Source organism: Stegodyphus dumicola, chromosome 11 (assembly GCF_044657685.1).
Source record: "Stegodyphus dumicola isolate Sdum_Otavi_A_Nest chromosome 11, ASM4465768v1".
In the NCBI taxonomy this organism is placed as follows: domain Eukaryota; kingdom Metazoa; phylum Arthropoda; class Arachnida; order Araneae; family Eresidae; genus Stegodyphus; species Stegodyphus dumicola.
Window position 1 is genome coordinate 116,187,933 of NC_140778.1, and position 27,223 is coordinate 116,215,155.

General features: G+C 33.5%; 1 protein-coding gene and 1 long non-coding RNA gene across 10 annotated transcripts in view; one reads left to right on the forward strand and one right to left on the reverse strand.

The window, feature by feature from the left end:
- Positions 1–27,223, reverse strand: part of LOC118184129 (uncharacterized) — a 63,563-nt gene that overhangs the window by 32,624 nt on the left and 3,716 nt on the right. For 5 of the 9 annotated variants that reach the window (XM_085827124.1, XM_085827121.1, XM_085827122.1 and 2 more), the window contains exons 2-5: positions 8,834–8,941; positions 8,311–8,480; positions 3,123–6,334; positions 2,957–3,026 (exon numbers count right to left, since the gene is read on the reverse strand). In XM_085827124.1, coding sequence (XP_085683250.1) covers positions 5,766–6,334; positions 8,311–8,480; positions 8,834–8,941 — 847 coding nt within the window. In that variant the 3' untranslated portion in view covers positions 2,957–3,026; positions 3,123–5,765. Of the gene's footprint in view, positions 1–2,137; positions 2,534–2,956; positions 3,049–3,122; positions 6,335–8,310; positions 8,481–8,833; positions 8,942–27,223 lie in introns of all 9 variants that reach the window. The other 4 variants (XM_085827118.1, XM_085827119.1, XM_085827123.1 and 1 more) reach the window with 4 other exon arrangements.
- On the forward strand, positions 25,310–25,863 carry LOC146994357 (uncharacterized). The gene is made up of 3 exons (XR_015044119.1): positions 25,310–25,495; positions 25,618–25,675; positions 25,785–25,863. It is a non-coding gene; the product is annotated as an uncharacterized LOC146994357 (long non-coding RNA).

A 27,223-nucleotide genomic window follows, 5' to 3' on the forward strand; every position in this document is an offset into this window, starting at 1 on the left:
GGCAGTGACGCAATCCCAACTTCTATGACGGGCATTAAAATCTCCTGCAACAATCATATTATTTAAGACTCCGCTAAGTTTTTTGAGATCAGGAACAAAATTAGGTCCTTTTCTCGGAGGCATATAGCAGGACGCTACTGCTATGGGGGGGGGTAAATTTTGAACATAAATTTGGATGATAGTTGCCTCGAGAGCCTCCATTTGCGAAGTTGGAATTCTACTGTGTTTCACAGTGTGTTTTACATAAATTGCAGTGCCGCCACTAGCGCGAATAGTGTCACTGTTGCTAGCCGCTCTATCATTGCGGTAGCAGAAATAATTGGGAATATTGGCGCTACGTCCCTCAACCAGATGAGTTTCTTGAACGAGGAAGAGGTCCACAGCATGCTCAAAGACAAAATCCCGCAATTCGTGAATTTTTGGAAGAACGCCGTTAGCATTCCAGTATCCGATGAGGAGTTCTTGTCTATTTGAGGCATTGAATTTGAAGTCTTAAGAAGTAAGAGCACAATAGTTCTCAAATATAAAGAATGCTCTCTCTGGACCTGAAGATGCAGTGAGTAGTTGAGGCACGGCCTTCCGGAATGCAGCCAGGAGGAGTCTCTGATCTATACTGAACTCTCGACAGATCTGGAAGACACTCCTGAGAGTGTCGGTACAAGAGTTGTCGTCAGGCACAGCAGGTTGGGCTAGAACCTGGGCAGGTGGTTTCTCCGGAGCAGGAAATGGTGCCGGAACTGGAGCAGATCGAGTGGCAGTTGGTCTTTGAGAATGTACGGACGTTCTTCAGGGATTTGTACGCTTGTGCAATACTTTGGAAGAGAATAAGGAGCCGTGCTGCTAAATGGAGCTGGAGAGGGAGCGGGTACAAAATTTTGTTTCCCAGCAACTTGGGAGTTCGAAATAGGGTTTGAGGGTCCCCTTTGTTTCTTGTTTTTATTAGCTGGATGTCTTGGGCAGTGATTCCAATTGGCGGCATGCCCTCCAGAGCAGTTTGCGCAGATGTTTGGTTCTTCGAACGGCTTTGGGCAGTCCCGGGCAAAGTGGGGTCCAGCACACCACAGACAAATGGGTAGAGTACAAACAACACTGGAGTGGATGAAATCCTGGCGCCTCCAACATTGAGATACCTTGCCTTCCCTTCCCTTGTGTTTTTCCACTTTGATGTGGATGCCAAACATCTTGGTTTCTTTGAAGATATCGCACACACTGATGGTAGGATTGAGTTGTACAAGAAACAGAGGCATAGGGTGCCGGGATTTGTAACGGCATAATTGCGTTACACTGAATATGCTGTAGCCCATGAGGATTAATTCAGCTTTTATGTCATCTGAATTGGTTTTAGTTGGAAAGACTCTTATAATCACTTTCAGAGGAAGATCCTGTCGTAGGTGAAAAGACTTTAACTCCGCGCCTTGATTCCTCAAAACTTGGTCAACGGAATGGTATTTCTCTCTGGAGTCTACAGATATTCTTAGATAATGCCCTTTTATGTGGCATTGGGCGGCTGGAACTGCGCGTTGAGCAATTTTAACTAAGAATTTCCAGTCATTGGGTACAACAAAGAAATAGAGAATATTCTTAGCAGGAGGGGATGGGCTTTCACTCTGCTCCGAGTCTAGTTCATTGATCTCTCCCTCCTCAAGGGAGGGGGTGGCAGAACTGATTGTTTCGCTCCGCTCGCTTAAAGATGGAGGCGAGGGAGAAGTGCCATTGTTAGATTTCTTTTCTACTGCTTTAACTACCAAATGTTTTGGAGGTTCTGAAAAGCCATCAGAACCGATAATTCTGCTTTTCTTCTGAGGCAACTGTTTAGAAGCTATTTTAGCTTTAGTAGGAGTTGATTTTTTTTTTATTTTTTAGGTGAATTTTGATTGGACTTGTCAAACACAAGTTTTGCAGGTTTAAGTATGGAATTTTTAGCATTGCTACTATTGCTAGTGGTTTGATCATTAGCTTTAGAACTCTTCTCAGGCTTACTTTTTATACAGATTTAGAGATAACATCCGTTTGTAAATCTTTGGGGTTTTCGCATGCGTGAAATAATTTTGAAAAGCACTCTTCTTCTGTGCTTGGGATGGGAAATAGGGGGAGTTTTAGGCACTTAGCAAGACTAGGTAAGCGATGAAAGAATTACCTGACTCTCGGCCTCCACTTGCTTTAAGTCGAAGTTGCACAAAGGAGTGGCTCTCTTGCTTCTAGTCAGCATGGCTTCAAGTTCGGAGAATCTGGATTTCAAAGCGTATAGCTGCTTGATTTCCATGAGGAGATTGTCTACAATTCGATCATCATAAGTAGACGCTATTGTAGATTGTTGTGGTTCCGCAGGAACAGGAGCAGTTGAGGTTGAAGGCAAAGAATCGTTGATATCCGTAGTATCCATTAAATTTACGGGGCTGGCTCATGCATCCGGCATCGGTGACGGAGAGGGAGAGGAGCTCAATCATGATACGTCTGCTTACCTCGAGGGACTCACGTTGAATTAAACTTTGGGGTATTTGGTATATAAATTATACCAAATGATGATAAAATGCTCGAATGATAAAGGAATCTTTATGTAATCCAAGTAAATGACATAATAAAAAAAGCAAGTTGAACAGCCAACACATAAATGCAAAGTGCATACACCTGTAACATATACCATAGGTAATTGTTGCAATAATTTTAATTAAATGAATCAGAAGGACAAAAAGCATTCTGTGGCAGATAAATGACTGTAAGCTTTTCCAGTATCATGTAACGAAGGCAGATCCTATTTAGATCACAAGATTACAAGATTATGTGCATTAGATCACAAGATTATGTGCATACTTAAGAAAAGATTGATTTATTTTAACAACTTCTGGTGATCAAGAACTTATCCTTTTGATATTTTCCAATCTAGAGTGAAAGAAGGAATAAACTGCTATAACAAGATTGAATAAATATTACCAAAAAAAAAAAATGAAAAACTTACTTTCAAAAAAATGTTATTCAGGAAATCAATCACATTTGATGCAGATATAGATGTACCAACAATTTCTGACCTTCAATAAGAAAATAAGGATACTTTATTTCGGAATTAACTTACTATGAATTCATAACTACGAAATAACTGATATGAAGAATAAATTATTTCTCACCTCCTAAACCTTCCAAATTCTGGGTCTTTATTCCTAAATCAAGTTCTTGAGTTCACCAAATTTGCTTGAACTTGAGATTTTTTGTTCCCTTTTGGATGTTTTTTCAGGTGGCCTTGACATTTTCTCATCTTTGAACCCTTAATAAAATATATGCTATGCAACCAATCACAGTACAAATAAATGTAACAAACAAATGACTGTTTAATAAGATGCAATAGGGTTGCTGCAAGTATCTTTCCCTTAACAGATGCAGCATTTTTTACAGCCGCTATTAAGAATAACATTTTGATGAATGAGCTGCTTTATGGTGAATGTGTAAATGTTATTTCGTTTCCAGAGATAAAATAAAGGAGTTGTGGCATCTTCTCTTTTTCAACACTGATACTAATTGAAAAAACAGTAAAAAGTGATATTTGGCAAATATTTATTAATAATAGAGAAAAATAAACCATTTCTTTCAATGCCGCAGAATTTAGAAGATATATTACATGTTGGAGCAGACTTTTTCAGTACTTCACTGCATTTTCTTATGTAATAATATACCACTAAATTTGTTTATGTTGAAAGAACAGGCAGACATTTGTCAACAAACCACCTTAACCTCCCAGGGTGTAAACTTTGTAACTCTACTTTGGTGTTTTTATTACTTCATTCTTTTGGCAGGTACCTTCACTCTTAACAGATGCCAGCTTCACTGTTGCTTCTTCTAGTTCATTCTCTTGACATGTGTCTTGTAAAAATGATCGGCAACTATATATATATATATATATATATATATTTAAGTAACAGGAGAAAAGCTTCTCAATAAAATAATAAAGAATATTTTCCCTTTGAATACATATTTTCTTAGCTCTCTCTTGGTACTAAATAAATTAGAAAAAATTAAATAGTAAATTTTAAAAATGTTTTAGGCTGAAATGGGAAAAAAAAAAAAAAAAATGATACCACAAAATTATTCAGATATTTTCATAATTTCTAATTAAAATCCTCTGCAATAAAGAAAAAATGAAATTTTATGGAATTAGTTTGGATAAAAAAGGCTAGACAAAAATCTAAAAATCACTTGCATTTCTAATTCACATTCTCTTTTTAGAAAATATTTGTTATTTTAATGTTTTCTTGCAATGGCTAGGTCACAGAAACACTGTTAGAAATCTGCAGAGTAGTTTTAGATTTGCATCAAAAGAAAGAGAAACATATTAGAAAATTGCCTATTTAAAATTAAGTAACTCTACAATTTTTGGTATTATTAAGCCTTATAATAAACAGAATCTTTTTTTAAAAAAAAAGAAGACCTGGAAGACCATCTAAATTATCTGATGGAATAAAATGCTTTATTCTAAGGAATATTAAAAAGAATCCAAGAATGCTCCTAAACTTATTGCAAAACTTCATGAATTACATGGAATATAAGAAAAGTAATGCGATCTGCAGGATATCATGGGCGAGTAGCAAGAAATCTTTGTCAGTAAAAAAACAAAAACTTAGACTCGCTCTCGCAAAATTGGTGCAACACAAGACATCCGACTACAGGGAAAAAGTGTTGTTCGCTGATGAAAGCAAATTCAATATCTTCGCCTAAAATGGACGAGTGCTGGTGTGGAGAAGCTCAAAGAGAAATTTCGGAAGCAAAATTTTGTACCAAGTGTTAATACAGTTGAAGGGAAGTTATGGCATGGGGATCTATGGCATATTCCAGTGTTGGAAATATTTCCAGAGTTTATACATGAATTATGGATCAGTATAAGTACCTTGACATCTAGAAGCGGAATTGGCATCATTAGCACAAAAACTTAATATGCAAAATAGTTTTAAACTTTACCAGAAAATGATCCAAAGCATACTACACACAATGTTAGACTCAGGCTGTTGTATAAGTGCCCAGAAGTAATTAATGCACCACCCCAATCACCAGATCTTAATCCTATTGAACGTATTTGGCAGGAACTACAATGAAAAATTTGAGAACAGAGCATATCTTCGCAGCAGCAACTGAAAGCAGTGGTTTAAGAGAAGTAGCACTAAATAAATTCAGAAATTTAAAAAAAAAAAAAAAAAAAAAGTCAATGCCCAAAAGATTAAAGGAAGTGATCAAGTGTAAAGGATAATAAAAAGCAAGATATTAAAAAGCAAAAACAATGCAAGTTTTTGTCATTTTGGGCTGTTACTAAAAGTGTCCACTTATTATTATTTGTGAGAATATTTTTCCTCATTAAACAAATGATACTGATTTTTGAATTTAATTTGTATATTTTCGAAAAGTATTTACTATAAAAAAAATGTTGAATTAATATATAATCAAATAAAAACCTTTCTTTTTGTTTTAATTTATTTTAATTTTTATGTTCATTAAAGAATGTAAAAATTCAAAGTATACGATCATTTTTGTGAGCCACTGTATGTTCACTCTTAATGGATGCCAACTCCTTTGGTATTTATATTACTTAATTTTAAATGCCAGACTAGTGTTTCTATTACTTCATTCTAGATGCCAGCTCCACTGCAGTTTCAATTACTTCATTCTCTTGACATGTATCTTCACTCTTCACAGATGCCAGCTTCACTGATGTTTCTACTACTTCATTCTCTTGACATGTATCTTCCCTTTTCATAAATACCAGCTTCATGGATGCTTCGATTACTTCATTCTCTAGGCCTCTCTTCATTGTTCATAGATGCCAGTTCCATTGGTGTTTTTATTACTTGATTTTCTTGACATGTATCTTCAATCTTCACAGATACCAGTTCCACTGGCGTTTTTATTACTTCATTCTCTTGACATGTGTCTTCACGCTTCACAGATGCCAGCTTTACTGCTGTTTCTACTACTTCATTCTCTTGACATGTATCTTCACTCTTCACAAATACCAGCTCCATACATATTCCTATTACTTCAGTGTCTTGCCATGTATTTTCACTCTTCACAGATGTCAGTTCCATTGGTGCTTTTATTACTTCATTCTCTTGACATGCACCTTCAGTCTTCACAGACGCCAGTTCCACTGGCATTTTTGTTACTTCATTCTCTTGAGATGTAGCTTCTCTCTTCACATATGCCAACTTCATTGGTGTTTTTATTCCTTCATTCTCTTGACATGTATTTTCACTCTTCACAGATGACATCTCAACAGTTGTGGCCTCATCCAGTTTTTTTTTTAACATAAGTGATATCTGTTCAATATCAACTTTCATATTTTTTGAAATTTCTTCATCTAAAAAACAATAAAAATAATTTATTTAAATACAGCAAATATATCACACAATCTTTTATAGTAAAAGCATGCAATTTGCTATTAAGTTAACAATAAATTTTAAAATGTTGAGTACACTTTTCTGTAAATATTTCTGTAAATATCTCACTTTTCTCAAATTGTTTATCATTACTATCAATATTACTACTGAAGTTTTTATTTATTCTTGAGCTGCTTTTGCCTTATGAATAGTTCTATGGCCTGTGCTTTTCTGTATTGGTTTACTGTAGTGAAATTTTAGTTAATAACTTTGTGAGCACAATGTGACATAATGCTGCATAAAAAAAAAAAAAAAAAAAAAAAAAAAAAATCAGCCAACATTGTAAAACTAACAAAAAAGTAACATCTTAATTCTTTTAGCCTTCTGACAATGATATGTCTTTGACCTAGCTGCTTATGTAAATTGTTTTAAGAAAGATAAAATTAAACATTATATTTGTCTCACACAAAACACACATAAAAGGAATTCAGTTTCACTGTCTTGTCACTTTTATATTACCACATATGTTCTTATAAAACTTTTTAAATTATATAAACACACACGCATTCAAATACAGCTTACTGAGATATAAACTCAACACACATATTATATTCACATGAAATACCACTATTGACAGTGAAAAAAATTGCTTTGGATGGCAAATAGTATCTTGAGTTACAATCACTTAAAGTTACCAAAAAATGATTTTCGGAAGTTCTTGTTGCTGTTGTTGCTAATGCTCATTTGTCTGACTTATAGTAATCACAAGCCCACAGAATTCCTTGTAGCAAGGAGCACAAGTGTCGACTATTGTTGTCAACAGCTTTGAGCACCTTACAGGTGACAACGTGATTTAGCACAGTTCCGCCCCCAATTTTGTTGGAGAGCACCCCGAGGGAACGGGTCTGAGGATCTCTCACTCCTCTTCCACTTATCACCAACCTCTCGAGAGGAATTTTGGCTCATCGCATGCACGGACACTATTACATTTACAAACATCCATGCCTTCTCTGGATTCGAGCCCGGGCCCTTTGGCACGGCAGTCAGCGACGCTAACCACTACACTGGTAAGACGGCTGATTCTTGAGAAATGTTCTAAGGTTACCTCATACACAAAATGTTTCACACTCAGAGACTTCTGTAAATGTTCTAAGGTTACCTCAGACGCAAAATGTTTCACACTCAGATACTTCTGTAAACATTAGTTTAATATTTCCTGTTGCTTAACTCTCATTTAAAATACCCAGGAATAGTGACTTACGATTTTGGCTTGAAAGGACTTATGGACAGATTGTGTTGCACATAGAGTTTCAAGATGTTGACATTGAAGATATTTTTGCTATCTATGATATTGTAAGCTACATATATTAGTCTTGAGCTTAGAAGTTTCCAATGAGCCTATGGAATACTAGAGAACTATAAAAAATTAGTTCAACAAGGAAAAAATGCTAGAACTTTGTAAGCATTCCCTATTCAGTCTTTTCCTATTCATCATTTTGTCTATTTAATCTGTTTAATATTCTATTTATGTTTAATGACTTCCATTGCTTTTTAGGTTACGAAGTTGTACACAAAGTACTGGAGTAAATTTTAAGTAAGTTATCACCTGTGGTCCAAGAATAGATTAATCCACTTTACAATAATTGCTATGGGGAAAATAATTTTGCTTTACAAATTTTTTAAATGATAAATGGCTTTCAGAATCAAATTAAATTTGTGAATCAATTGTTAAGATTAACAAAAAGCAATTTTCTTGACACCCATGAACATTCATATAAAAAATAAATGGTTAACATCCAGCACTACTGACCAATCCCTAAACTATGCAAAAATAACCTATCTGTCGAATTCTAAATGTAAAGTTAGACAAATTTAATTTGAAAAACAAGACAAAAACATGTATTATAACAAGACACAAAATTTAATTTTATAAAAATATTCAGAGAATCATAGCTACCTGTGTGCCCTAATTTCTTTGGTATTGCACAGGAATGTAAGTAACGCATTTTTGTCGAGCAGAAGTCACTTGGAATGAAATGTTTAGAGCACACTCTTCCTGTTCTGTATAATTCTTCTGGAGATTTGTTATGTAGATCTCTATTGCAGGCAGCAGCCCACTGTTTTGACCTGTAAAAATAAAAAATAGTAACTTTATATTCTTTCATTCAATAAATTTATTTTTCATATTAGTAAAGATGTAGCATAGTTTAAATGAAATAAATTGATTCAGAACTGGAGTACACATTAGAATGCTAATCAAGTACTTATTACTTGTACAATAATTTTTTTAAATAGTCAAATCAAAAGTGACATCAGATATAGATGGCAAAAAAATTAAAATTACAGCTTGGCCACGAAGTTGTAACTGCAAAATAAATGAACAATGTATTATTGAGAACTTAAATTTTCTCTAAAAAGATATCACAGGGATATAATAATCAAATCTTAATAATTTTTATATTTAAATTAAAAACTCTTACCTAACAGGATCCTTAGGAAACCGGAAAAACCTTCTTCCTGGATGTTTCCAAGACGTCGTACCACAACAAAAACATCGATACCATGTTTTCGCAGATCCTTTCCTTTTCCTAAGCAAAAGGTATACATTAAATTAGTCTACCATTCAGCTTCTCCATTTAAATATTAATAAACTGTGACTATACACTGTATTACTGCCAAAATTTTACCGCAGCTTCTTCCATTGCAGGTGAATTCCACAAGCTCATATTTTAAAACTAAGTTTAAGGCAAAAAAGTATCATGATTTGTGAATAAAAACTGTTGAAACTTGGAATACAACAAAATAGAATGCATACAAAAATAGTGAGGTTGTTTGGTTGAAAAGATTGTAATCAGCATGGTTGTTGAAAGAATGGTTATGTGCACAGTAGTTTGACACTTTCTGAAAATTTGGTTACTTCTACTGAGATGGTTACAATAGTATACAAGTACCAAATTTGGCTTTGAATTGCAAATAAAGACAATCTCAATTATTTTAACAGTGTTATTTTCATTTTATTTATCTTTTTAGTTGCAATGAATTTTTCTCTTAGTAATGTAATAAATTTATTTTATAGCTTTATATTTAAAATATTTAAGACAAGTGTAATATCTTTAAAATTCAGAAATTCACTCAATTATCTTTTTAGATATCAAACATTTTTAAAATGACTCTCAACTTCCTTCAAGAGCCTTTGATGGTAACATTTGTAAACGCATTTTTCTTGGATAGCTTTTAAATTTCAAAAACCTTAGTATACATATAATAAGACTTGTGCCTGAATATCCTCCTTCAGTGCATCATAATACCAAGATCAGATCTATCCAATTCAGCCATTCTATGAGTCATGCTGGCACACTGAAATTTTCAGTGACTTGAAAGCAACATTAAAATCTTCTTTTAAATTTTGCAAGTGACTTACATATAACAATCTGATGAAAAAATATAATTCTTTTCAGTACCAAAAAACCGCATTAAAGTAAAAGAATTCTTTTCGATTCAGCATTGAAATAAACAAGTCAAATTTAAAACAAAAATAAAAAAATAAAGATATTATTGAAATTTAAAATGTTTTAAATCATTTTAGTGATCTCTTTCCCTTATATATATATACAGGGTGTTCAGGATAAATTTGACATATTTATAATTTATTATATTTTTTCGTAGGTTGGATGTACTGACGCACACTACTCATCATTTAAAAGTTTGGACCTTTCTTCATTCATATACAAGATGTCAGAAAGGATGGATGACTGGAACCCACCTGAATCATGTGCATCATGATGATTTGTGCTGGCCTTCAACATAAGGATATTATGACTGCTGCCCAATGCTCCCTGAACACAGTAAAAACAATCAGGCATGAACTAGACTTGCAATGGTGACTATGAGGATGTAGCAAGAAGAAAGATCCGTAGCAGATGATCTGATTGCGTTCTTACAGCAGAATTCCTTGCAAATCTGCAGGAACAGGTGTTGAAGAACCCTGAACCCTGGCATTGGAATTCGGGCTTTGTCACGTGAAATGAATGTTGCAGCCTCTACTATGAAGCTTGCACTCAATGAAGACCTTCGCTACTACTCATACAAGCGGATTTTCTTTTTCCTTACGAAATTGTCAAATTTATCCCAAACACCCTGTGTGTATATATATATATTATGTAACTTCTTCTCACTACATGATATAGTTTTATACAGTATAAAGTCCGTAATCCAGACTCGTCGGACTTCGGCAATTCCGGATTAAGGGTTTTTCCGGATTATAGATGATCAATTTAAATCTGGTAAGATGGCATGCAGAAATTATACAATTAAAAATATGAAACCGTAATTTATGAAATAAAGAGCAATTATGATCTAAAGGGTATCAAAATTTAGCAAAAAAAAAAAGCTTAATATTTATTTGTTTACTTTATTACGCATTTCTTTCAATGTAAGTTCTTTAAGTTGCTTCGTTTTTTGTGCTAAAAGCGCATGCGTAAAGCACACAAAAAAAAAGTTTGTGGCTTTGAGGTCCAGAATATAGATCATTCCGGATAACGAACATCCGGATTACAGATTTTGTACTGTACATCAATAAACAAATAATTATGAATTTTATAAATATACCTTTTATAATCAATGAGATCTTAATTATACCAATCAACTGCTGGCGCATATTTGGCTATTGACTCCTTAACCATCATTCCCCTTCTTTAAAATTTCATCAACTTTCAGCAGGTTGATACTGACCCTGTTGGGAACCTTTAATGTAAATGCATACTGCTTGAATTTCACACTGGGAACTACGATTTATGCATTAGTTTATCGCTCTACAGCACCCGAACGACCTCAATGCACCATTTCCTCACACATATTACGCTACAAAATTGGTTCCTTTCAATATGTTCTATCAACCTTTACATGTTTGCTAGATTAGAATCACCATTTAAAAATGAACTACTACATGACCTAGACAATAATTAACAATTTGAAGCTCATCTTCCTAGAATTTTCTATCAATATTATATTGAATTTAAATATGCAAATTTTATCATCATTCATTGAATATCTTGGAGAGGAACTCGATTGGGCTACGCCTTAATAATAAATAAATATTTAGTAGCCCATTCTCAAAATACTCTTCTGTTAAATGAAAAAAAAAAAAAATCATATTTCAGTTGGAATTCTCTTTTTCCCTATGCTATGTAGATTGAGATATTTCACTTTCTTCCCTATGCTATGTAGATTGAGATAATTATTCATAAGAATCTGCAAGAACGAAGCTTGTAGAAAATCGCATATTCTTTTGATCTGAAACAAATCATCATAACTTTTTGTCCAAGAGATCAATTTCACAAAAATTCTTCCTTTAAAAAAAAAAAAAAAAAAAAAAAAAGTTCCTCAATATTTCTCATATGCTTTTATGAATATATTTTCTTTATGACATAACAAAATATTATATTGCTTTCTTTCAGCAGCAGAGTGTATCATTAAGTTAATAGCTCATTTGTCTTATGGGCTTATCACATCTAGTGATGTGCGAAGTTGGAAGAAACTTTTCCGAGCACTCATGTAAATAAGAGGATTTCTAGTCAAACCCTTGGAAACTTCCTGTCTCCAGGGTTTTTGCTCAAAGGTTCTAAGACTCTGAAAGCTATGTCCTGATTACATGTAGAACATTTAATAACGCTGGCAAAAATGTCTCACTTGCAGCTTTGTCTTTATCAAAACCATAAAAAAGTAGGTTTTTGCCCAAAAGCTAGTTTTGCTTTAAGTCAACCAATCATATATCACAAAGCAAAGATTCCAGGAAATACCTAGCAGGTCTGATAACAATTTTATGTTTTGTTGGCTACCAAGTCAGCATTTTTTCTCAATAATCAGATATTTTACTAGATATACATTTGAGTTCCCAAAAAAGCAAACTATTAATTTCAAATAAAAACTTGTAAGGACAGATATATCACATACATAAGCGGAACTACTCTGATATGCGCCCTCAAGTCGCCAAATTTCTTGCCAAACATTTTTGGCGAAAAACTCCACTCTGCCATATTACTATCTAAAATTTTGTCTACATTTTGAACTTTAAGCCTAAAATGACTCCAAAAACGTGGATTTCGCACATGCAAAAACCACGTTTTGAACACACAATTTAAGCTAAAAATCCGAAACAAAAACAAAAAATTTAGATAGCAAAAACGTAAAGTTTCTAACCAAAAATATTTGACAAGAATCTATGTACACAGCAATATTTTTTAACTTAAAAAAATATCTACGAATGGCACAATCTAGGCAATGAACAAATCTATGAACTACGTACACCTCGCTTTAATACACTAACATAACAACAATAAATTTCAAAGAATACTATGTACAATGCATCCTGTTTCAACTTTAAAAAACATCTACAAATTGCACAATTTAGACACTATGCACTAATCAACAAAATAAACTAAAATAAATTTCAAACAATTCAAAAAACAACAATAACAACATAAATTCATACTAAAAAAACGATGAACATAACATTCTACAAAATAAGAACAAGTATAAAATAAAACGCACTTACCATGAATTAATGCTTCTTCAAACAGCAGAAATACCAGTTTCATACCGCCTTTAACATGTCGCCACATAATCACTATCGTATTTATATGACAGCCAGACACACTATCCAGAAAATTTATACTATGGTTTCCAAATAAATAAAATCACAAATCCCTACTTCTATCATGCAGAGCCACTAAAAATAATCTTCCAGACCCTCTTTCCACTCGTCCAAACACCCACTGGTCCCTCAAAAGGATGGCCACAATGATATTTCCTTTTGCCGAACTTCAATTCAACAACTTCTACCATTTTATCTTTCCCCCTATCTTCTCAGACACAGACACGAACCAACGAGCATGACGCGAACCAACGAACTCCACACAACACGCAATGGAGCCAAAAACCAGCGCAGAACACATATTGCCACATTTGGTGAAATTAGGGTGTATATCAGAGCTGTACCATATAATCCAATATACTTTCATTAATAAAACTACACCAATCCCACAAAGCATGTGCACCAAAATGACTTAGCTATGTCAGACGTCTTAATTTCAAACATTACAATAAAAATTCCCTCTAATGTCAACTTACTGTAGGAAAACCAATATCCAAACCTCAAACTTTGTTGAGAACCACATTCTTTACCCTCAACAACTTTTCTGCAAATCCACACAAATCCATCAGAAACATGATTTTTCTTCTGAATCTTCATATCAAACCTGCACTTCTCATTTGTCAAGTTCAGCTTCAAAAATCCCGTATCCCACAAAAACTAAAAAAATACTCTTCTGTCATCATAAAGACAACCATGAACAAATGCTTAATTAATAATTCCAACAAATACCTTCTCGAACTAGATCTAGCTTGAATACACTTTAAAACTTGTGGCTGATATATCTGCACAATTTCCTTCATGGAACTATATGCCATTATTCAACACATAACCAACTACCACGATGAAATACAAGCACATTTCTCACAAAACTTTCCACGTAAAAAAGGTTGCCGTACAAACAAAATCTTAAGTAAACCACCCAAACACAAAATATCGCCACATTTGGTGACCACATGTATCCTGCGCTTTATAAGACCATTTGTACCTAATTTAGTAGTTAAAAATGGAGAGGGGCCCTAAATTTAGCACAGGAGTAATAAAATCATCGTATTTTCCTAATTAAAACTGCATTCCGATTTAAACAATTCAGGAGATCAATACCAATAAGATCTTGCCAATAGACTTGCTTATTTACTCTACATTATAAACTACACACTTTTTTAAAACTATCCCTCCGATCTCTAAAAGCTTATGGTTTGATTACTGTCTAAGTTAGAATTACTTTCAAACAGCATCAAATTTTGCTTTCCTTGCTTAATACCTTTACAGATAATCATCATAATGCACCAATTGTTATTTAATACTGCTTATGTGACAGGAAACCATGTCTCAAATAAAAGCAATTATTTTAACAAGTATGGTAATATGGATATTGTGGAAATTTGTAACAGTGCGGATCAGTTTCTAAAGGATGCATTAATTTCTCCTTTCTGTTGTTTAATATAGAAAGTGTCAAGTAATTTATATCTCGAAAACTCACAAAAATATTCATTAGCAGAAATATTATTAAAAATGCACTTTACCTTTTAGTGCTCCTGACCAAAAAACATAAATAATTTGAGTATTTACCTTCTAATGCTGAAGGACAGGCTAACTATGGCTGTAATTTGATACACTTAGTTTTTCTTTATTTGGGGAGGAAAATATTTGGCAGGTGCTTCTAAAATAGCTTCAAAGGGTTTTTTACTCCAAGCTACAAATTTCTGCTACCCCATGAATTCCATTAAGGACGACTTAAAATGATATCTTGCTGTACCCTATGTTTCTTATTCCGTGATTCTGAAAAAAAAACCCTATCGCCATGCACTCTTCGACTGACTCATAATTTCATAACATGCCAATTAGATAACTCACAGTTATATTATAGTCTCGTAAGAAATTAATAGCATCATTTTCATTGTTTGGCAGTTCTCACAGACTACAATCAAACCATAAACTGTGAAGAAAATTTAGTTCTTAGAACTACAGCTTATAGGCATTCTTAAAACTTAGGCACATCATGTGGTTGTAAAAGCAATTAATTCGGGCTATAGTGTCAAAGTTAGCAATTATTCACTCTTTCTTTTCCCAGATTCATGCTTTTTGTCCGTTAACACTTAAATACCACAATTTGTCTTACAAATTTGATATTATAACTCAGAATCAAGGAAAAACGGGATTCTAATTTTACACATAATCGAAGGCAATCACTTCAAACTACTTACGATCCTAGATAGCAATTTTGAGGAATATTTTACAACTTAACATTAAACTTCCTTCAGTAATTGTAATTAATCTCCCATGTATTCTTAAAATAACTAGTGTAAGCAAATATTCTATGCAGTAAATTTTTGCCGGACGCGGATTTGTGGGACATGATTTTGTATACACGTTTTTCTTAATAGTCTCCATTTAATCTGTCCAGTAAAAGAAATTCAGTTACATGCAATATGGTGCAGAGCATCAGCTGGGTTGCATTAGTACTCTTTAATGACTGGTTTGAAAATTTATTCATTAAAAAATTCAAATATTACTTTGAAAAGCAAAACCTGAGCTTTCCTAATTCTCAATAATTCTCTAGGATCTCATTTGCACTGATTTCCTATTATCCTTGCAGATCCTAAAATGTATTTCTTCCTCTAATAATAAGATCGTCAAGATTCAGAAACAACTTAAAAACCTAAAAGATAAAAATATTTCGGTTGCATTTGCATTTGTTTGTGGTCATATAAGTGTTGGGAACAAAAGTTAAATGCGCTAAAAAATGTCGACGAGGAAAACTTTAACAATTTTTTTATATGCTAAAAATAGATTTTTTAATGATACTAATAGGCCAAAAGACTACATTTAGTGCTAAGTCAAATACCGAAAATCTGCCAACCTGAAATCCACCAACTCCTGATATCCACATTGCCTCTCAAACTATAAACATTCAGTTTATAGGTTCCGGAAACTGCAACATTGAGTACGAAATATCGAAGAAAAAATACTTACCGAATAATGACGTCATAATTATCAAATAATAAGAAATAATAACGGAAATACCAAATTATTGACATCATGATAAAAGTTTTTTTTTCCCTCTAATCTGCATCAATGTAAAAAAGCAGACGATTCACTCCACTTTTTTTTCTAGTTCACGATTCACATTGTTGTATTTTCTGAGCTTTGTTATTTCACAAGATTATTTAGTGCTGCTTTTTTTTTTTTTTTTTCCTATGTCAGCCCTTTTTAATACAATGACAGATAAGAAACACACTCATGATTTTACTGCTTGCAACATTGAAAAACGTAACCACATTGCATTGACAGTAATGCAAAAAGTGCAAGTTCTGCAGAAAATGGGGGCAGGTTCCGCTCCTCAGTTTATAGAAGAATTGTATGGAATTGCGACACGATTGTGTATGATATACGGAAAAATAAAGAAAAGCTGTTGAAATTTTACAGCAAAAGTGATTCTAACACCGGAATCAGAAATCTTTGCATGAGGCGAAATCGGCAACCTGGATGCTGAGTACATATAATACAATGAATAATATAATCAATTTATATATGTAATAATAATTTAATGTCTATAATAATTTAATTAAATGTATCTAATACACCTTATTTATTTTGCACTTTGAGACTGAATATTAAGATTTATCTTTTCTGTCCTGAAATCCGCACAACCACTGGTCCCAAGCTTTGCAGATTTCTGGACTTCTACTGTATTTGAATAAAGAATAACTGATTTATTACTCCCATAAACCCAGAACCAGTGCCAGAGCTCATATGGCCGCATTAGGACCGACAGAGACTGCAACAGGCGTTAAGATATCTAGCGCCGCTCTCAATAAGACTTAAGTATATGTGAGAATTTATTTATTCAGAACTTTGATAAGCCTTAAGTATGCGCAAGAAATAGATATAAGTATTATAAATAACTACAGTACAAAGTCCGTAATCCGGACTCGTCGGAACTTCGGCGATTCTGGATTAGGGGTTTTCCGGATTATAGATCATAAATTTAAATCTGGTAAAATGGTAACAGAAATTATACAATTAAAAATATGAAGCCGTAATTTATGAAATAAAAAGCAATTATGATCTAAAGAGCATCAAAATTTACAAAAAAAAAAAAAAAAAAAGCATAATATTTGTTTGTTTACTTCAGTAAACATTTTTTTCAATGTAAGTTGTTTAAGTTGCTTAGTTTTTTGTGCTAATACTTTCTCTTTAATTCTATAAACAGATATAATTTCTTGTTCAGTTCCACTGTTCAAGTCCTGTAATTGCTGTGTCGAGAATACCGACTAACTTGTCAATCAAATTTTTTTTCGTTTTAAATAACGTTCTCTGCTACTTTCTTCACTATCGGAAGCGTGCATGGGTAAATGCTTTACTGGCTTTATGCGCATGCCTAGCAGATGCGCGCATCAAACGCACATGCGTAAATGCATTCCGCGCATGTGTAAGTTTGTGGCTTTGAGGTCCGGATTACAGATCATTCCAAATAATGGACGTCCAGATTATGGACTTTGTACTGTAATACACTTAAAGCTTAACTGTCTCTGTGCACGATGGAAGCAAGATAAAATTTAACGGAACAACTTGTCATTAGTCTCCAAGCTCACGATGCATAGCCATATATGTATATAGTGAACGATAGTTAAATTTGATGATGATAGCCGCTAATTTTAAAGGTTTTAGGGATGACAAAACAAAGGTGAAATTTTCCAATTAACGGATTTTGTAAAGAAATGTGGAGAAGCGGTAATAAATGAAAATGATATAAAAGAAGTTTTTCATTGTGATGACAATGCTCCTCAATCAATTAATAAATGGCGAAATCTGTAGTATGGTTCTAGATCCAGAAGAAAGTGACAGAGAAGTTACTGAAAACGAAAATATTTCGATTGACAAGTTAGTCAGAATGCAGTTACAGGACTTCAACAATGTAACTAAACAAGATATTATGTCTGTCTGCAGAATAGGAGAGAGAAAGTATTAGCACAAAAAACGAAACAACTTACATTGAAAGAAATGTATAATAAGGTAAACAAATAAATATTAAGCCTTTTTTTTTTTGTAAACTTTGTTACCCTTTAGATCATAAATGATTCATTATTTCATAAAACACAATTTCACTTGTATAATTTTATAATTTCTACATGTCGTCTTACTAGATTTAAACAGATGATCTAATATCCGGAAAAATCCCAAATCCGGAATCGCCAAAGTCCTGACGAGTCTGGATTTTGGAATAAGCTATAAGAAGGTCAGGTATGAAAGTACAGTACAAAGTCCATAATCCGTACTCGTCGGGACTTCGATTCCGGATTAGGGGTTTTTCTGGATTTTCTGGACCATCAATTTAAATCTGGCAAGATTGCATGCAGAAATTATACTATTAAAAATATGAAACCATAATTTATGAAATAAAAAGCAATTATGATCTAAAGGGTATCAAATTTTACAAAAAAAGCTTAATATTTATTTGTTTACTTCAATAAACATTTCTTTCAACGCGCGCATGCTTAAACATATGTGCATAATGTATGCACATTCTCTACACGCATGCGTAAAGTTTGTGGCTTTGAGGTTCAGATTATAGATCATTCCAGATATTGGTTGATTGGACGTCTGGGTTACGTCCAATTGTACTGTATTGTTTAGTCGTGGAACTAAGAATTCATTAACTCAAATAAAGGAAGTTTAAGCTAAGAGATTTTCCCCTTCCATCAAAATGAGATTGTTATGTCATTACCACTTCTTCACAAACTATAAATTAGCCCAATTTCTTATTGGCCATGGAAATTTCAAAAGTTATCTGAGCAGATTTAAGTTGAGCCCAGAGTCCGTTTGTGATTGTAGCGTCGATGGCGAGGAGAATGTTGAACACGTGCTTCTTTTATGTCCTATATATGAGAGTGAAAGAAAAATCTTGAAACTGGGACTGAAAAATTTTATGGTACTTTTCCGTTTCGCCGGCGCAAATCTCGCCAAGCAGACTTTATTGGCGACAACATACAGTATACACATAAAAAAATATTTAAAAATATGTTAGTTCTAAGAATTCTTTTTAAAAAAGAAGGCATAAACATTTTAATATCGCTTAAAATTTTATAAAAAGCCAATAAATAAACACAACAAATTTGTAAAAAGACATTAATTTAAGAATTTACTATGCTTTCATGGTTCAACATCCTGATTCGCCGGTTCATATCACGTGATCCCAAGCGATCTCATGTCACGTAAACTACTCTACAAAAATCTAATGCTCTCAGTAATTATCTACATTAATTTCATGTTAAATCTTAATTTGGAACACACGTCTAAATGCAAGAAATATTTCAATTTCGTACGAATAACATACTCAGAAATTATGTAAAACTGCAGTGCTTTACTTCGCTAATGCATTCTCATTAGAATTGATGGATTTAACTCTTGACATTACCTTTTCTATATTTTCGGCTTCGGGTAAACGCTGTGATTGCATCCTAATTGACTTAATTGCCGAAAATTGCCTTAGACATAAAACTGAACTATCTGATAAAAATTCTATGTAATGATATGCCAGTATTGAAAGAAACAATCAATCTGATAAGAAAAAGCTGCGACTTGTTTTGAAAATGAGGCGTAAAAGGTTACCAGCGAGAACATTCCGTTTGGCATCGGTTGTACCATTATTGGCGACTTTATCGCTTGCGCCGGCAAAACGGAAAAGTACCAATTTTATTATTAACTGGCCTCCCAAATTTTACCAATTTATTTCTCAGAGAAATGCTTTAACAGTTTTTGTCAATTTATTGTAAAACTTTGTAATCCCTCTTAATTCTGTTCCAATTTTGTCTTCTGTTTATTTTGTATTGTGTTTCATACTTACTTTTGTAAGCCCCATGTGGTAATATGTGGTACATGGGGAACTTCTTGTGTTTCTTTTAATTAAAAAAAAAAAATTCTCTAGGATACAGTACTGAAGCCCTTCCAATACTGAAGCCAAATTTAGAGGTTTTATTCCTTTTACCAAAAACAACTTTTTTAACCCAACCAATGGATTAAGGAATCCATTCAAAGTAAATTAAATGTTCAAAAATATTCAACAAATTTACAAAATATTCAAAGTCTATTATCTCAGGCATGTTAACATCTCAGAAAATAAAGCATTAGAAGAAATAAAGCACAATACACTAACAACAGCATTTTGGAAGTATTTAAATACAGTCAAAAGTCGTTAATTCGGACACCCATAATCCGGACCTCAAAGCTAAAAACTTTCTGCGCATGTGCCGCGTTGACATTGTGCCGAGTTGACACATGCGCATAGGCGTTTACGCGTGCGCGTATGATGTTTACGCGCACGCGCATATGCGTGTGCGCAAGTGCAGAATACATTTTCTCGTGCGCGTTTAACGTATAACGGACGGTATAAGCTAAAATTATACAATTATCTATTTCAGTTAATGTTGATGCTTGCGTTATTCCTTAATCTTCGAATTGGATGCAGCTTATTATTTTTTGCAGACTGTAAGAGCAATTTTATAAAAGTAAACTTGAACTTTCGATTATGTCAATTTCCGATTCTGGAGCTCCCAAAGGATCTACAAAACGAAAGTATGTCTCGATGTCCGTCAAACAAAAAGTGGAATTGCTGCAAAAAATGGATAAAGACATGAAGAAGGTGACAGAGAGGTTAGTGAAAACGAAAAAATTTCGTTTGACAAGTTAGTCGGTATTCTCGGCACAGCAATTACGGGACTTGAACAGCGGAGCTTTTTAACTGAACAAGAAATTATGTCTGTTTATAGAATTAAAGAGAAAGTATTATCACATAAAACGAAACAACTTACATTGAAAGAAATGTTTAATAAAGTAAAGAAATAAATATTAAGCTTCTTTTTTTGTAAATTTTGATACCCTTTAGATCATATTTGTTCTTTATTTCCTAAAATACGGTTTCTTATTTTTAATTTTAGAATTTGTGCATGCCATCTTACGAGATTTAAACTGATGATCTATAATCCGGAAAAATCGATAATCCGGAATCGCCGAAGTCCCGACGAGTCCGGATTAACGACTTTTGACTGTATAAAACACTGCATGGAAATGATTAAATTTGCTTGGGAACAAGTGAATTCATCAATAATGAATGCTTACTGGCATCAGCACTGGCCAGAATTTATCAGTTTTATACGATTTCCATGAATTGAAAATGATGCCAAGGAAATTTTACAAACTGCAAAAGCAATAGTCAATGAAGAATTTTCAGACATAGAAAAAGGAGAAATCAATGATTTAATCAAGAATGATGAAAGTGAAATGATAAATGAAGAACGGAATGATTTTATACCAACTGATAGTCAAAGCAGCGATAGCGAAAAAGATAAAGAGTCTTTAGCCTACAAGAAGTTAAACAAATTGCTAAAAAAAGGTACAGAAATTGAATAATTTAGTACTGGAAACAGAAACAAATGAAAAAAAAAGGCCCACCAGTGTCCGAGTGGCAAAATTGCTGAACACTAAAAGTTCAGTCCGAAGTTCAAATCCCATGAATGGGCTGGATGCATTGATGTTTTCATGGTTTTCCCCATATGTAACATGGATCCGCACCAGTTTCCTTGGAAAGTCCTACACGAAGGCATCCCTCCCCTTAGGCAGATAGCCCTCATGGCTTTGCAATCATTAAATAAGCCAAACCAAACCCAAATGAAAAATGACAAATACATTTTATAAGAGGTATTTAAAAAATTTACACTCCTTACAAGGAAGCATTTAGTGAGCTGCATCGGACACCTTTTTCAAGCAAAAATCGGGCAAAGTGCAGAATCAGCCACTTATATGGCACGTATCAATGCATGGACAAAGTCGAGAGAGTGCGCAATGCCAAGTTTGTGCAATTCTCTGATTTTTTTAAGTGAAAATAGGTCGATGTGTACATTGGTACCGAATTTGTTACTTTTTATTTATAATAATATTTAAGTTTGTATAAATTACATACACTTTCTTAATCTGAAAACTGCCTCTTAATCTTACATACACTTTCTTAATTTCTTATCCATTTATTCACAGAAAGCTATTTTGGGGGGATGTCTTGCACGCAATGTATTCATGATGTAACCAAGCATTCAGAGAGGGTTTATTGTATTAGTAGAATATTTGAGGATACTGTTTGCTTATCAGGGATAGGTCCAGAAATGTATATCTGTATGTATGTGCAGATGTGTTTATGTATGTATCTGTATGTACAGACATATATACGCACATACATACACTTCTGAATATGGTCCTGAAATCTTCATTAATTAATTACATAATCACACAAAGCCACGCATTTACACACAACTCGTGAACATAACAAGCAACCGGCGCATTAGCGGGATTCGAACTTCGGACAGAACTACCAGTGCTCACACACTTTACCGCCAGGCCGCTGCTGAAATCTTCATTAATTAATTACATAATCACACAAAGCCACGCATTTACACACAACTCGTGAACATAACAAGCAACCGGCGCATTAGCGGGATTCGAACTTCGGACAGAACTACCAGTGCTCACACACTTTACCGCCAGGCCGCTGCTGAAATCTTCATTAATTAATTACATAATCACACAAAGCCACGCATTTACACACAACTCGTGAACATAACAAGCAACCGGTGCATTAGCGGGATTCGAACTTCGGACAGAACTACCAGTGCTCACACACTTTACCGCCAGGCCGCTGCTGAAATCTTCATTAATTAATTACATAATCACACAAAGCCACGCATTTACACACAACTCGTGAACATAACAACCAACCCAATTATTCTACACTTATATAATAATTCTATAATTATTCACATTATTTAAGAGATATGATTCATTAGTGTAATTGTACTGGCTCGTATACACACGAGGAAAACCACGAAATTTCCAATGCAGCCAGGGCAATATGAAAGACAAAAAAATGTAACAAATAACCAACAATTAAAGGTTACCAATAATAGTGTACAACAGAGATGTATACCTCTCGCCAACTGAAAACAATTGTTAAATTCAATGGAAATGAATTTTCAAAATCAACAGACATGCGGTCTTTAAATTTTGTACATCCGAACTGTCTTCTCTCTTAAGCAGCAATATGACAAAACATTTAAAAGAAGAGCATATCTTTAGAATTTCCGATAGACAGTCTTGCGCCGAACAGTGTTGCCATTGCTCGCTTAGAAATCGTCGAGTTTCTTAATCAAAAACACATAAATGCTTTACAAAATGTTAAATAGTTAATAAAACAAATTACAAATTTGAGCTTTCAGATGCCCATATTCGGGTGGTGACGTACATATTCAAAATTTCATAGCTGTAGGTACCGTTGTTTTATCACAGTATCTGCATAAATGTTATGTACGTTAAACATACGTATATTTATGCTGAATCTTTACTATTAAATATCTTTAAATATAACACACAGCGATAATATTCGGTAGAAACAGTTCAACGCAAAATGCGAAAACGAAATTAATAGCCCTTCTGGGCTAACGCGCTTTGGGATAAAAACGCAAAAATAGAACATAACAGCTTTCATTGTCAGTGCTTAAAAAAAAAAAAAAAAAAAAAAAAAAACACTAGGCCTTATTTAATTTAATAAAATCAAAAAGTTGAGCAAGTTGCATATATTTGAGAGGATAAATATGCCACGAAACCTTCAAAATCATTTTTAGTTCATCACGCACGCATATCTGAACACAAAAATAACAATACCTATTATTCTTCTGCATCTCTGTTTAAAAATGTTTTAAAAAAACATATGTACCGAAAAACATTTATTTGTAAAGTAAAATATTTTTTTTCGAAAATATTTTAAATAAATTTAAAAAAGAAGATTTTTCGTGATCATATTTTGCCGCGGTTAAGCCCGTGCAGCTGTCTGTCTGTCTGTCAGGTACTGAAAAAAATCAGTACCTCGGTACTTACGTGAAAACGTGGTTTGGACTTTGCCAAAGCTAAGTTTACTTTTAATCTATTTTCATCCATTACATTTTTTAATATTATTTTTCACTTAAAATTTGTTTTAATACTTTGTTTTCATAGATACATATCATTACTATTATTTTTATTTTCCTTTTTTTTTTTTGTAACAGTACTTTCTAGTTTGAACTTTTCACTTCTCTATCTTCCTATAATGAACTAATATTGTTTAATTAAATTTATAATTACTTTTCATCTTTATTAAACTTTTTTATTTCTGATAGTTTTGACATTTGCATAATTACCAAGTTTCTGAAATTTCTAACAATAAATTTCATTAAACTATTTCTGTCACTGTACTGACTTTTTTGAATATGGCTTCTTTGCATGAAAAACTGAAATATTTCTGTTTAATTACTGACATGCATTTAATTAATACAGAGGCAGCTGCACTCGAGTTTGCCACCGATGCTGGACTTCTTCCCAGAGAGGATGAGGCACCACCTTGCCCCAAGTGCCAGGCACCGATGAGAAGCAACAAGAGAAAGGAATCAAAGCTCGGATGGCGTTGGGTCTGCAGCCTGAGAAATCGCAACAACTGCTCTGGCATGATTAACCCCATTGAAAATACATTTTTTGAGGGTACAAAAATCCCAATAAGGGAAGCTTTAGTCATAACTGTGTACTTTGTTCTAGATCACAGTTTCAGTTACATAAATCAGCAGCTAAAGCTATGGAGGGAAAAGCAAAAATTACCAGTAATTGCAAATGAGACTATTGTTGACTTTTTTTATCATATTGTCGTGAGGTATGTGAAATTTTTGCCTCTCATCATAGCAGAATGTTAGGTGGTAAAGGAAAATCTATATTAATTGATGAAACATTTTTGACCCGCCGCAAGTACAACCGCGGCAGGGTAACCAAAAATATGACCATCGTAGTTTTAGGCATCTACTGTCGAGAAGACAAAGAAGGATTATTTTTCAAGGTTAAAGGAAAAAGCAAAAGGCATTTGTGGCCTTACATTAAACGTCATGTTCACCCAGAAACCACCTTCATATACACTGACTCTGCTCCACAATATAAAAGGATAGAAAATTTATTTCCGGCAGCAACACATAAAACTACCAATCACAAGAAAGGTAAATATGTGTCTTTTTTTTAATGAGTGACATTTTTTTTCCATCCTTAACATTCATTAATCCTTTATTTACAGGCGTATTCGTAGATCCCGATGATAAACAGAACACTATAAATGATCTTGAGGGTGAAAACAAACTTTTTAAGAGGTCTATAAAGAGCAAGAGAACAGATGATATTTGCACGCAGTACATGGCTGTACATTATTACAGGCGGTTCCGCTTGAAGCCCTTTACTTACGATGGAGAAAGACTTGCTCAGTTTCTACAGGACATTAAAGCTGTGTATCCAGGCCATGGAAAAGTCGGCCTTGAACTTAAAATGTTGGACGAACCAACATCAGAAAGCGAAGGAATTGAGGACCTGATGCCTCCAAAGAAATCAGCCCGACAAGATGATGATATACCATTCATTCAGGAAGATGATGATAAATGGGGTAAAAGCAACAAATATAACTTTATTTTTGACATAATTTATTTATTTACATATATATACATACAAAAATTGCATTTAAATATTAAATTGCATACCATTATAATCTATGTGCTTATTTTTCAGAGTAAGGGAACACAGACCAAGTTTTAAAACTGGAATAAATGATAAGAAAAGCATACAAGTAAATTGTTTATTATAATTTGTGTAAATGTTCAGATGGTCCACAAATTTTGATTTAATACCTTTTTGTTTTTCACTACATGAAATTGTTATTTTTTATTTCCTTTTAGAATTCAACCAAAAAACAGAGCCCAGAAAACAAAAGGATGGAAATGTTGCGAAAATGTAGCATATCTTTTACAGAAAGAGGTAAATGTGTATTTCAGTTATTCTCAACTTTTATTTTGACGTGAGAGCTATTCTTTATATATTTTGTTATTCCTTCATTAAAATAAACTTTCTTTCACAGCTGCAGATCCAAAATGTCATGAAATACTATGACAGAGGTAAGACAAAATTTTAACCATTCACAGCTTATGTTTCAAATTAGTGCTTCACTTTATTTTAATACTACTCCTTCAGTAAAAGCAACTGTAAAATTTATTTAGTTATTATTAGTATAAGTTTACCTACTTATTTTTCAGTAAAAAAAACTTTATTGCAAATTAGGTAATCCAAAAAAATAAATAAAAGAAAGAAGAAAACTAATTTTGACAGATAAATTGACAAACATAGAGGTGAGTTGATTAATTTAAAGGTTTCCAGCCTACTTCTTACCAGAAAACATTTTATTGTTAAGGATAATTTATCACCCCTTTCAGGTAAAGAATATTGCAGAAATGAGAAATGAATCATGGAAAGAAATGAATCTTCAGTCAGAAAATATACAGGTGAATTCATTACTTTTAATGTTTCCAGCCTGTTTATTTTAATTATGTATTTTCATACTACGTTTAGTATTTTAATTTTACCGTTTATTTATTATTTTAAATATAAGGATTCAATCTTACATTATTAACTTCTTAAACTTGCCACCCTTTTGTGGTAATTGTGTATTTTTGTACTATGTTCAATTATTATTTTCTAGTTAAAAAGAGTATGTAGTTAACAAAAGATTAAAACTAAACAACAGAAAGAACACTTTTAGAAAAAATATTAAAACATTTAATAAAAGTGTTTATATATAAGCTAACTTATGTTTTCATTATCGTAACCTTGTTTAGTTATCTTGTATTATGAATATGCATAATATGGATATTTTGTTTAGGGACTTCAAAAATAACATTTTGCTGCCACTTAGACGAGGGAAGAAGCAGATGGAGAAATCAACTCTGATGACAAACCCAGTACCTGGGGGTATAGCCAGGTTTTTCTTTCAAGAAACACATCCGAGTTGAAACGACTGATGCGGGCCACACCTGAAAGCGAAGGAACTGAGCAACTGCTGCCACCGCAGGAAATCTCGACGATCATGAAATTTAAAATCTTGTTTACTTATCTTGTATTTTGAATATGCATAATATGGATATTTTGTTTAGGGACTTCAAAAATAACATTTTGCTGCCACTTAGACGAGGGAAGAAGCAGATGGAGAAATCAACTCGGATGACAAACCCAGTACCTGGGGGTATAGCCAGGTTTTTCTTTCAAGAAACACATCCGAGTTGAAACGACTGATGCGGGCCACACCTGAAAGCGAAGGAACTGAGCAACTGCTGCCACCACAGGA